Raw genomic sequence first — 11,891 nt, 5'->3', positions numbered from 1 at the left:
GGTCGAGCTCTGTTTTGGACTGGTTCAGGGCTATTTTGCCAGCTGATTTTTAGTGGTTTAAAGGAGCAAAAATAGCGGTCATTTGGTGGCGAATTTACATGACTTTGAAAGATGAAGACATGGATACTGGTTTTGGGTTTGTTTTTGCAGCTTTTCAAGGTGGTTTAGAGTGGTTCCATGGTGGTGTAGGTGGTGATGAAGATGACATGGAAAGAAGAGTTAAAAAAAAAGTAATTAAATAAGTGGAAAAAAAATAAAGTAGCTTTTGATACGTGGCGCGTGTGTAAATGATTTTTCCGAACAAGTTTGATGGGCAATTTATGTATTTCTTCTTTTTAATTTGATTATGTTAGTGATACTAAAGGTGCTCCACTTTAGTAAAGTTTAGGAATTAAAGATGTCCTGGGTTATATTTGAAGGGTAAAAATGAACCTAACAAAGTCAAGGAATTAAAGATGCCCTGAGTTATATTAAAAGGACAAAAATGAACCTACTCCCATATATAAGGGATAATTTTAGTCAAAAACTCCAAACGAGTGTCAATGGTCGCCTTTTGAATGAATAAATATAATAAATATATAATAAAGCAAACAATAGCAATTTACATACAACTGCTCCAACCAGTATAAAATATAGGCAAAATACCTTAAAACCCCCTAAACTTGGCACGGATTATTAGTTACAATCTTGAATTATTTGTGGTCTTAATTACCCCCCTCAGCTTGGCCTTTTGAGAGCTATTACCCCCTGCCCCCTTGGATGCTGATGTGGCATAGAGTGTGGGTGCACTCTCTTTTAAGCGCGTGGGAGTGAAGAAAAATTAAAAAATCAGCTTCCAAATAGATTATTTTTTAACTTTTAATTGTCATATATCATATGTAATGATTATTTATTACAACTATGTATTTCTTCTTGCTTCATCATAACATACTATCTGGACTTTACTCTGACTTTTATTATTTTTAATTTCTTCTAAGATATAATGTCTACTTGTTCCAATTGCATATTTTTTTTTTGTTTTTTGCCAATTTGTAAAACGTTTGGTAGGAACTCATCATCTTAGCCAAATAAAAAACTTTTAGCAAAAATAATAGAGTAGCAGTTGTGTAGATTTCCTTTTTTTTTTCTTTATACATAATGTCTTTTTATATTAATAGTGTATTTTTATCTTAGAGTCAGACCAATAAAAAAAAATTTGCCAACTCCATTATTTTTTACCAAATAAAACAGGTATAGCCGAAATAATGAACCTACAGTTGTACACTCTTTTTATTTCTTCTTCTGATGCAATGACTATTTATTTCAACTATGTATTTTTTACCTTTTCAGGTAAAATTTGTTAAAAAGAATATTTTTAGTTAATTATAAAAAATTATAGTCAAAATAGTAAATTTCAAACTATATATTTTTTATAACTTTTTAGATGCCTTAATTATTTATTTCAGTTGTATAAATTTTTATTTTCAAGTCAAATGCAAAAAAGAATAACTAAAACTTTTTTATTTTTAGCCAAATAAAAAATTAGCCTAAATAATATAATTCTATCCAAAGTTTTATTATAAATTTTATTCGCAAAAATTATCTAAGAAAGTAATATATTTAAAAAGGTAAAAATATATTTTATTTATTTTTTTTTAAAAATACCACATAGGAGGGAGGGATTGATTAAGACCATAAATAGTTCAAGGACGCAATCAATAATGTGTGCCAAGTTTATGAGGGTTTTAAGGTATTTTGCCTAAGATATAACAGTGACATACAAAAGAGTTCACCCCGTAGAAAAAGAGATAATAGTCTAGAAACTAGGCTGCTAAATATATGAATTTCATTCAAATTGGACTTAGAATGAGCAAAAAACGTTTAACCCAACTAATTTGATTCATCATGGTGATCAAATCATCTGGCCAATCCATATTTGTTGCATTAATTGATGGATAGTCAGTAAGAGTGCAACTTCTTGCTTACCCACTTCTTTAATACGGGGGTTTCAAGTCCATAGTTACACACAGCTAGCTGTGGTGTTCAATTTCTATTTGTTGCGACGCGTAATATAGAATACTAAAAAATAATCATAATTGAAATACATAAACTTTCCACTACGAATTTTGTCGGACGACTAGGAATGGTTTGAATGTCAACAACAAGCCAATTGCTTCAATCAGATTCAGCACAAAGAAAACCACCTGATTACCTGCATTTGAGTAGAACACAACATAAATAAAGATAGGAGAGAACAAAGAGCAAAGCATGTAGAGGTGATAATTATTGGATTATAGAGGGTACATGTTGAGTTCCCACATCGATGAGCTACGGGTTACTTGATCTCCTTATATAGTCTTGGGCAATCCTTACCTCATGAGCTAGCTTTTGGAGGCCCAAGGTCCATTTTCTTATCATGGTATCAGAGCATGTCCATCCCCAATTCACTCAAGGCTCCCATCTTATATTGTCCACGCTTCAGATGTCTAGTCCGGAGCGGTTCCCGAACAAATTACTACGGGCAGTATATTATGAAATGTTACTTGCTCGGGTTCCCAATATATTTTGAATAAAATTGAACTTAGTTTCCATAATTTTTACACTTATTTGTTCCAGATTCCATTCCAGAAAGCTTATAGCTTATATATCAATCAGTGTCGTCACACCATTGCTGATCTGCGAACAGAGGATTTAGGAGGCGGAAGGGTGTTCACCCGAACCCCCTTCGTCGAAAAATTAAACTGTATATGTAAGGGAAAATCTGTTTTTACCTCTATATATTATGTTTTGAATCCCCTTAACATAGCCCAAAAGCATAGCTAGTGGTCGAAGGGGTTCAAAACCTTTTGTAAGATCATTGGTTCTATTCCCACTAGCTATAACCTTTTTAACTTTTTCCTTTTCCTGAACCCCCTTGGAGGTAATCCTACCTCTGCCACTGTCTGCGAAGGGTCGAAATGTCGCAGCAATAATAATTTGTTGCTCCTTGGCAAAACCCACCACCCATTCCACACACCAAGGCACTAGAAATTCCTAGCTATTGTAGAAATATGATTTGGGAAACGAGTTTGATCATTACCTGGAAGGAAGGAAGCATCAAGCCTTTTTTGAGCCCAAGAGAAGCTGCACAACACAAAAAAAAAAAAGGTGACAACTTTAGCTGTAAGAAAGCAGATACATGTTTCTATTTCTAAAGCAAAGCCAGGTAGCCTGCGAGTTCTCAAGCAAAGATGTGAAACACACTTAATTCCCCAACCCTGCTATCATTAACAGAAAAAGAAGGTAGTCTGTCTAGGAGAAGAAGATCAATCATTATATCGCGTTCTCAATTCCAACATTCAATTTGGAAACAGTGATCCAGTTTCCCTCTCATTTTCTCAAACGTCATAACTGTTTGTTTGAGGATCAGAATCGAAAGTGTTTACTGATACTAAGACAATGTTTGACCTATGTTGTCTGATTAATGGATCAATATGTCAGAGAGCCAATGCAGTCTGTTCTACTCCTAAAATGGTTCCTGTTGCTGCTATGAACTCTGCTTCAATGCAGAATTGTAGGTACAGTGGGTCATTAAAAACAACTGTGGCTGGAAAAATGCCTCGCAGGGAAATTAGGCTCGTGGTCTAATTGTATAGAAAAAATAGTTCTGTCTATTGATCCACATATCGAGTCTTAACACATCCCTTCTTTTTCTTTTTCCTTTTCGTTAATCTCATAATTCTGATAGAATAAACTTGCTGTAAGTTCAAAATAACAAATTAATGTTCACCATGTTTTCTGTCTAGGGCTGCCAGGCCATCGCAAGCACTCATGAATACAACAACAACAAACCCAGTGTAATCCCGCAAGTGGGGTCTGGGAAGGGTAGTGTGTACGCAGACCTTCACGGATATTTACCTTTAAAGTCATATGATTAAGTTCATGCACACTGCTGATTTCAATCTTCATGAGTTTACAATAATAGATATAAAATCCAGGTGGTTACAATGATTTAGTTGGATGAGGGGCGCGCTATTCTTTTAGTACAAGATTTCGAATATTGGCCTGTGGCCATTAGCAATTGAGATGGTCATAAGGTTGCAGCCTTTAAAAGGTTCACCTGAAAATTTGCAGGTTAACCACTAAATTACATTAGTATGCTTCTCCTAGTTAAAGATTACTAAAACCATATTAGATCAGGAGAATTTGGAACCCTGAAGTATGAAAATTTTGTCTGCATCCTCAGACATGCTCTAGTATGCATCAACACTTTAAACAGGTTTTCTCTTAAATTGATGTTTACTCTTTACCGAGACTGAAATGGAAAATAAACGATTAGAGTTTTAAAGTTTATTTAGTTCTAATGAATTAGAAATCGATAAGTAACTAGGAAACAAGTGAACTCACAGTGCTCCACCCCCTGCTGGCCCAAGAGCTTTAAAAAATGACATTCCAGTCATGGCAAGTCCATTAGCAGCTCCCCTTTGTCGCTGGTCCTGCGGTTGTAAATTATTCAAATCAGACCAAGACCAAGCACAGCATATTGCATGGATAATATAATGCTTCTGCAGATGACAATTACAAGATCTAGCTTTTAAAGGAGGGGGCAATGATGAACTTACCACTGCGTTGTTTTGTAATATGAATAACCCGGTTATGATAGAGATCTGGAGGCAATTCAAAGTCAACGTTAGAATTTGAGACTCTAAATTTCATCATTAGGATGTAGAGAATTGTCCAAGTATATAACTTCCTATTCCCACATGATTGGTATATCATATTCTTGTGACACATTACTTTCAAAACTCAAAAAAGATTTCCTTTTTTTATTGAATTCTTTTCTATCATCTTAAAGAAAATTTACCAATATGGAAAGTAGACAAATTTCTTCCTATTTCACCAGAGGTGAAGCATAAGTGGTACTTTTTCCCAACAAGACGAGAAACAGAAGTCCTCCAAAAGCATTCTCTTAAGACGTTGACTACCAAGTGGTTAAGTAAATTTCCTATGCTATATGCACTAAAAGAGTAAGAACCTCACATTCATTTCCATATTTCATGCATAATCTTGATTGTGGTGTTGCACTTTTTATGCAAATCAACTATAGAATAAGTGGTACGATAAATTATAGACACCAGAACAGCACTTACAGACAACGCATTCTTCATCATGGATGCAAAATTAATCACCACAGAGAGGGTGATCCCAGACAGCATAGCGATATATGGGTAACTCGCCAGTAACGGAATTGATAAAACCTGATCATATTACAAGCCTTTCAGGAAACATGGTCATAGAATTCAAGAGTTTTAACATATTGTAGAAATCAAGTGCTTACTCCTGCAAGTCGAGCAGTGACGATAGGGCCAAAATACTTGGCAACCAACGGATACAGAAAAAGTTGAAAGACTAGAAGGCCAAACCCTGAAATTGAGTATCCAACATCGTACAATAATATGAAATGATGTACTCTGTATGTCAAACAAGTCAGCACAGGATTCGGTAAGATAATTCTTCTATAGACTATCAATCTAAAATCCCTAGTTATGCTTGAATTTCTCGAGAATGGTAATATTCTCGCTATAGAGATGTGCTCTACCATGTTTTCAAGAATGAAACCTGAACAGACAACCCAAATTCCAAATAAAGACCATTCTACAAAGATATTGGCATAAGTAACTGATGATTATGAAGAATGATCACGTGTTCCGCAATCACGGCCAACATAGAGTAAGTCTCAGTTTAAGTTAGAAGACCTTGATATCGACAAGTCTTCCAACTGGAGGCATAAGCAGAGAGAGAGTAACTAACGAGTTACTCTATTACTATCATAGGATTCGATAAAGTAATAAAGTAGTCGTCAAAAACGTAAAAGTTGGAACAAGAATGCTTCTGAATAACATTTTATGTACTTTAGACATATTTGATGGATCAGGAGTTACTTTGGTGCAATAAATCACACAAGTTTCTTTCTCAAACTCTTGATTAGATATGACAAGCATAAAAGAATAATTAGTTGTTACAACATCTGTAGAGGAGAATGTGGGGCTCAGACTTTAAGGCAATAACCATTGACAGCACCAGCCTACGGTGTGCCTAAACCACAGAGAATATTCATGTTTCTTTATTAAGTTTTACAGTAAATTCATTACGTATGGGTTTATACATCAAATACTGCACTCCCTTTTTCTTTTTCACCAATTCTGTGCTTCCTTTAACTCCTTCCTTTACTATTTATTTAGTTGGCATTAATAGGTCTAACAGTAATTATTTGAAAGGATTGTATCAAACTATTTTTTCAAAGATCAAGATTCCTAATTTCATAAGGTGTTAATTTGATTGTGTGATGCATTGCATTACAACAAGGCGCTTCTTCCAAATCTCATTTAGAGATGGAGAATAGAAGAAGAAGAGCGAATTGGCAAATAAGATTCATCTATCCATAAGAAATGTCATTAATTCGAAAAAGAAATGTCAAATAAGATTCATCTATCCATAAAAAGAGTAGAAATTATGAGAGAATTGGCTTGCACCTGAGAACGATAGTACTTCACCAACATCAGCAGTTGAATAATTTAAGCCGCCAAACTTTCTGGGGCTCACAGCCCATAATGAGAAAATCTGCAGAAGCAAATAGGTTCGGAATGATGCAATGAATTGTTATGCAATAACCCTTGGGCCTGAGAATTGAAAGAACTACACATTTCCTCATAGGAACATCTGCAAATTAGATCAATTACTCAATGCATCATACGTATTAATTGAGAATGCCAAAAACCTACTAAGTAATTAAATAGAATGCATTTGTGTTTTACATTACAACACTTTATAACTAATAATAGCCAAAAGGTAAAGCAAAAAGTGGAGGTTTTTTGAAGTCTTAAGTCCTCTTGATATGATCAATTTGTCGTTCTTCTTTCTTCATATACCCCAAAAGTTGCTAATAACATACGAATTAAGATTAACAAACGGAACAATGACCAGACAGCACCAGGATTTAGGAATTTGAAACCTTAAACAAATAAAGATTGAAGCGAGAATTTAGCACTTAAGTTTTCAAAGAAAGAATTAAGCTACAAAAGTTTACAACGAAGGCAGGGGCTGAAAACATTGTACCGGTCCACTATTGGTAAATGGAACAGTATCCATTGTTGTTACTCAGATACCCTCAGAACAAGCAATGAGTAACATGTATATTCAGCTTCCAATAGCCAATGAGCCTAGGATTTGTATGCAGAAGGTTGAGCTGCAGAACTCTAAAAGAGACAATCTCGTTGTTGTAGAGACGACACATTCATTTTCATAGTTACCATGCAGTAGAAAACAATTGAGCAGATATCAACATAAAACATGAACCAATGAGGATCTGAGATATTCCTAAGGATGAAAGAAAGTTGTTTCAACAATGTCATTGCAATTACACCGTGTATCAACTAGATGTCAAACTATATAGATGCATATCTTTTTCTTTTTGATAAAAGAGAGATGCGTTCATAATCATGATGCGGTGATTATATCCTATGTTTATTAGTGGATATGGAATACCTCTGAGTAAGCCATATCGTGAAGAGCGAAGATGCAGTATAGTATGATCGATGACATCAATGCCCAGTTCTTGAAAAGGTTTTCTTTTGGGATTGATTCATTTCCTTCTTTTGTATCTGATGCAGCTTCCAGAGCCTTATAAGAATCTTGAGGTGACATTTCTGAATCATGAATGTGTAGTGTTTCCTGCAATCCATAAGCTGTAGGGATGAAAATTCTAAAATTTTCGAGTTCAGCTAACACTGGGAAATCGGAGAAGACACCTGACAAACTGACAAAGTAATATCAAAAAGAAAAGAGAGAAAGACACGCGGACTGATGTGGTCCGTGAAACCAGGTAAGATGAAGAATTGAATCCTTAATAATTAAGAGTTCATTCATCCCCGAAACACCAGAACTGCACTCTTATAGCAACTCCTTATCCTACTCAATACGGTCCCAAAAATGTAAGGGCAACAAACTTTCCACTCAATCCTCCACTTACCAAATTGAGGCTTAGTTTTCCTCTCCTTCAATATGTTATAGGCTCCCAACTCTAACAATGAAAAAATAAGAACAAACCTCAATTTCTAGGATTCAGTTTGAAGTGCAACTAGAACTACCCCTACCCCATCCTGCATCACCAAATGCACCAAAGCTGAAAAACAACTGGGAAGGATCAAAAGGAAAAAGATGGCTAGACAAATCTCACTCTCAACAATAAAGTAAATGAATATCTGAAACTATACGTAATCATTATCCATTAAAAATTTATGCAAAGTTCAATTATGCCCCGGAGGTGAAATTCTGACTCTTTCATGTAAACCGGAAGGATACAAGATTTGACAGAAACAGTGTGTGCCTTGACAAGACCCAAAAGGAATTAACATAATCATATAGATTTACCGGCAGCCAAAATGAACCAATAGCCACGACCAAGGAAAACAGTGATATGCAGAGGCAAGGCAAGAAGTAGGGAAATCTGCAGAAAAATATCAAATGTTGGAGCCAAGGAGCACTTCAAGCAACAGAAGAAGATACACAATCATGAAAAGAAAGAGGGCGAAATACCTTCCAAATAAAGAATCCTTTGAGAATATGGCTGGATATTTCTCTGCAGGCTAGACAATATACAAACACTTAGAGAACAGGCATGTATGTTGTCTAAAGCTAAAGGAGATTCTCTTGCTAAGATTTGCAGAGAATACTTAAAAATAGAAACATGAAGAATTCAAGCCTAAGAAATTTTCTTCTACATATGAAAAGAATACCACTTAAAATTCTGTTTTTTGGCAATGCTGGATTAGCAAATGCATCTTACAATTTATCATAAAATGACTAACTCTCTTCCCCTAGCAGAAGGAAGGAATACAAAAAGGAAATAGCTAAGTAAGAAAATAAATACCTGGGCAAGGAAGCCTCCTAAAGCTGGACCAATAATCAACCCAATGCCCCATGCAGTACTAATCTGAAAGATTCAAACATATAAGAAAAAATAAAATAAAATTCTATAAAAGCCACGGTCTAAGTGGTCATTCGGAAATGCATTCTTGCCATTTTGCTGTCCCTCTTGCATTACGTACAATCCTGTCATATGTAGAAATCATTTGCATCACTGAGAACTGAGAAGTAAGGACATATTACCGTTGACATTCCCAGTGCTTGGTATTCTTCACGAAAAATTTCAGCAGCATATGCCTAAACATGGAAGGTAAGTATCTTAACATACAAGCTGAGGATGCAGTACTGATTCGTATAATGGTATTAAACTGATAGATACCTTTATTGGTCCAAGCAAACCATTTAAACTTCCAAGAAGAAATCTTGTTATGACTGCCATCCAAAAGTTGATGCTAAGACCAAAGAGAGTATTGAAAACAACCCTGAAGCCAAACCAAAGCAAAAAGTATAAACTTGTATACTTTCAAATGAATGAAACATAAAAAGAAAACATTTCTACAAAAGATTAGACATACACTGTAAAAGTGCCGATAATTATTACTGGTTTTCGTCCATATCGATCAGCCACGATTCCCCAAAAGACAGATGTTAAAGCTCTTCCAAGCATATATGCAGAACCTTAAGTATTTCAGGAAATTTATAAGCATTTTCTGACAGAGACTCTATGCATTTTCTGACAGAGACTCTATTTGATCATATATCAAGATACAAATCACGGCATGAAATAAGCTTACCTACATAACCTGCATAGGAACCAATATCTTCCTCTCTCTTTGCAATGTGAAAGTCTCTTATCTGTAACATGAGCCAAAATCAGTAAGTCAATGGTTGCCACTATAGCATAAACATTATCTTGACAAGAAGGGTGTCATGCACAATTGCATGCATGGTAAATGTGATACTATCAAATAAGCTAAGACTTCAAGCTTACTATCAGATTTTTACTGCTGACTGGAAATAACAGTAGCTAAAAAAATATAACTATACAAACAAAAGTTATATGCAATCAAAAAAAGAACAAAGGAGACCAATAGCACGTAGCTAGCAGAATCTACAATCTTCAATTTGAGGATAGAAAGCCAAATTTCGGCCAAATCTCTACAATGACAATCTTACACAAACACCTTGTTAAGGCCAGTCACTAAGATTAGCAATTATCTTAACATTTAATTTATTATAAGGATTGAGTAGACTAACTCCAATTCTGCAAATCAAATAAAAATATCTAAATTTCACTAAAAGCATGTGTATTTCGTAAAACTTGAAATAAAAGAACAGAAAAAAGAGTAGATTAATCTTACCATGAAATAAAGAAATGGAAAGAGAGATGATATTGGAAGTGCTGAAGAGTTGAATCACATGAAAACAAGGAAAAAGAATAAAGTCATCAGTCTCAATATCAACAGATAAAATCAAAAGCTAAGACACAATTACACATACAAGGAAATGCCCTGAGACTTCACACATCTGCATAAATCTAACATGCTGATTGTTCGCTGTGGTGACCAGGAAAGCATCAGCCATAGATTGTTCGCTGTGGTGACCAGGAAATACCTCTCTATAACCGCCAGTTTGTTCCAAATATATTTAGATTTTTGGATATTATAGCGAAGTGCTATTATAGAGAACATATATTATAAAAACTGGTTTCGATAAAACTTGATTTTTATAGTGAAGTATTGTTATATAGGGATATTGTTATAGAGAGCTCTCTCTTTAATCACCTACTAACCGCTTGTTTGGATTGTCATTACCTATTGTATTGTATTGTTACTTTAAATACAATATTTTGTTTTGATTGTTACCTAAATTTTATTGTATTGTATCATTAAATCTGTCGTTACGTAAAGACGAAAAAATGTCACTTTATATAGCGTCCAATTTGATGTGGTGGCGTAGTTACCTTAGTTTTTTTCTCTTGTCTTGCCCTTCCTTATTATTAAAGAATGGAGTATATTTTATCTTTTATCCTACTTTTTTACATAATAATTTTACTCTATATCATATATTTTTTAGTAATACTGCACGTTTATTCTTCATATTGTTGGTGTGTGGCATTATGAAACGACGGCAAACGATACAGTCTATCCAATTGTTGTACTCACCAAACAATATTGCACAATGCAATACAATACGACACATTATGAAACGACGAGTAACAGCAATCCAAACAAGCTGTAAGTAAGTTTTTGGACATAAAAATTACATAATTTTTGGAAAAAAAAATAGTATTTGGAGTTAAGTTGAAAAATGATATTTGAAATTTAAAAATATGTTTGAACATGTATTTCTCTTGAATAAATGTTGTAGTTTTGTGATTGAGGAAAAAGGTTTTTTGAAAATTTTGAAAACGTGGGTTTTTTTTTTTTTGTTTTGAAAAACTCATTTTCGATTTTTTTTCAAAAACTTACAAAATTTAATGGAGAAAGACGTTTTTGAAAAAGAAATTTTAAAAAAAGGAAAAAAAAATTATGGACAAACGGGGCCTTAAGTGAATAGACAATTCACGGTAGATGAACCTTTTTAAATTTTCCTTCAACTTTTTAATACATTTTTTTTTTTAATTGGGGATCAAGAAGCACCAAAATTGATGAGTTATTAAGGGCAAGGTGAAGTAAGAGCATACTATTGCTATTGAAGACGTTTTAATGCAGTTGAAAATGATAAAAGAAAGGATAATTTTAAAAATTAAAGAAAATTTTGGAATTTTGAACCATAGATGAAGGATATTTTACATAATAAGTGTTACGCGGCGCCTTCCTGAGATTCCTTGGAAGGGCGACGTAAGGCTAGGCAACTGATGTCAGTGCAGTTGTTGTCCGCCAACTGAGGTCCCCTCCGTACGCTAGACGAGATTGTCAGTGCCGTACGGGAAAACCAATATCAAGAGCAATTGAGAGAACAGAAATGAGAATTCAGAATGAAAGAAAGCTTGATTGCATTAATGA

General features: G+C 34.4%; 1 protein-coding gene across 1 annotated transcript in view; it reads right to left on the bottom strand.

The window, feature by feature from the left end:
• Positions 1-1,846: 1,846 nt before the first annotated feature.
• Positions 1,847-11,891, bottom strand: part of LOC109241160 (protein ZINC INDUCED FACILITATOR-LIKE 1-like) — a 15,282-nt gene continuing 5,237 nt past the window's right edge. The window contains exons 2-17 of the mRNA XM_019407882.1: positions 10,245-10,285; positions 9,678-9,738; positions 9,459-9,561; positions 9,263-9,365; positions 9,127-9,180; positions 8,888-8,950; positions 8,554-8,603; positions 8,389-8,464; positions 7,504-7,689; positions 6,492-6,579; positions 5,297-5,382; positions 5,109-5,216; positions 4,581-4,625; positions 4,366-4,454; positions 3,059-3,102; positions 1,847-2,191 (exon numbers count right to left, since the gene is read on the bottom strand). Coding sequence (XP_019263427.1) covers positions 2,097-2,191; positions 3,059-3,102; positions 4,366-4,454; positions 4,581-4,625; positions 5,109-5,216; positions 5,297-5,382; positions 6,492-6,579; positions 7,504-7,689; positions 8,389-8,464; positions 8,554-8,603; positions 8,888-8,950; positions 9,127-9,180; positions 9,263-9,365; positions 9,459-9,561; positions 9,678-9,738; positions 10,245-10,285 — 1,292 coding nt within the window. The 3' untranslated portion in view covers positions 1,847-2,096. The remainder of the gene's footprint in view (positions 2,192-3,058; positions 3,103-4,365; positions 4,455-4,580; positions 4,626-5,108; positions 5,217-5,296; positions 5,383-6,491; positions 6,580-7,503; positions 7,690-8,388; positions 8,465-8,553; positions 8,604-8,887; positions 8,951-9,126; positions 9,181-9,262; positions 9,366-9,458; positions 9,562-9,677; positions 9,739-10,244; positions 10,286-11,891) is intronic.

The sequence above is a fragment of the Nicotiana attenuata genome, unplaced genomic scaffold (assembly GCF_001879085.1).
Source record: "Nicotiana attenuata strain UT unplaced genomic scaffold, NIATTr2, whole genome shotgun sequence".
In the NCBI taxonomy this organism is placed as follows: Eukaryota; Viridiplantae; Streptophyta; class Magnoliopsida; order Solanales; family Solanaceae; genus Nicotiana; species Nicotiana attenuata.
The sequence above is the reverse complement of the archived record's forward strand: the minus strand, read 5'-3'. Positions and strand labels throughout refer to the sequence as shown.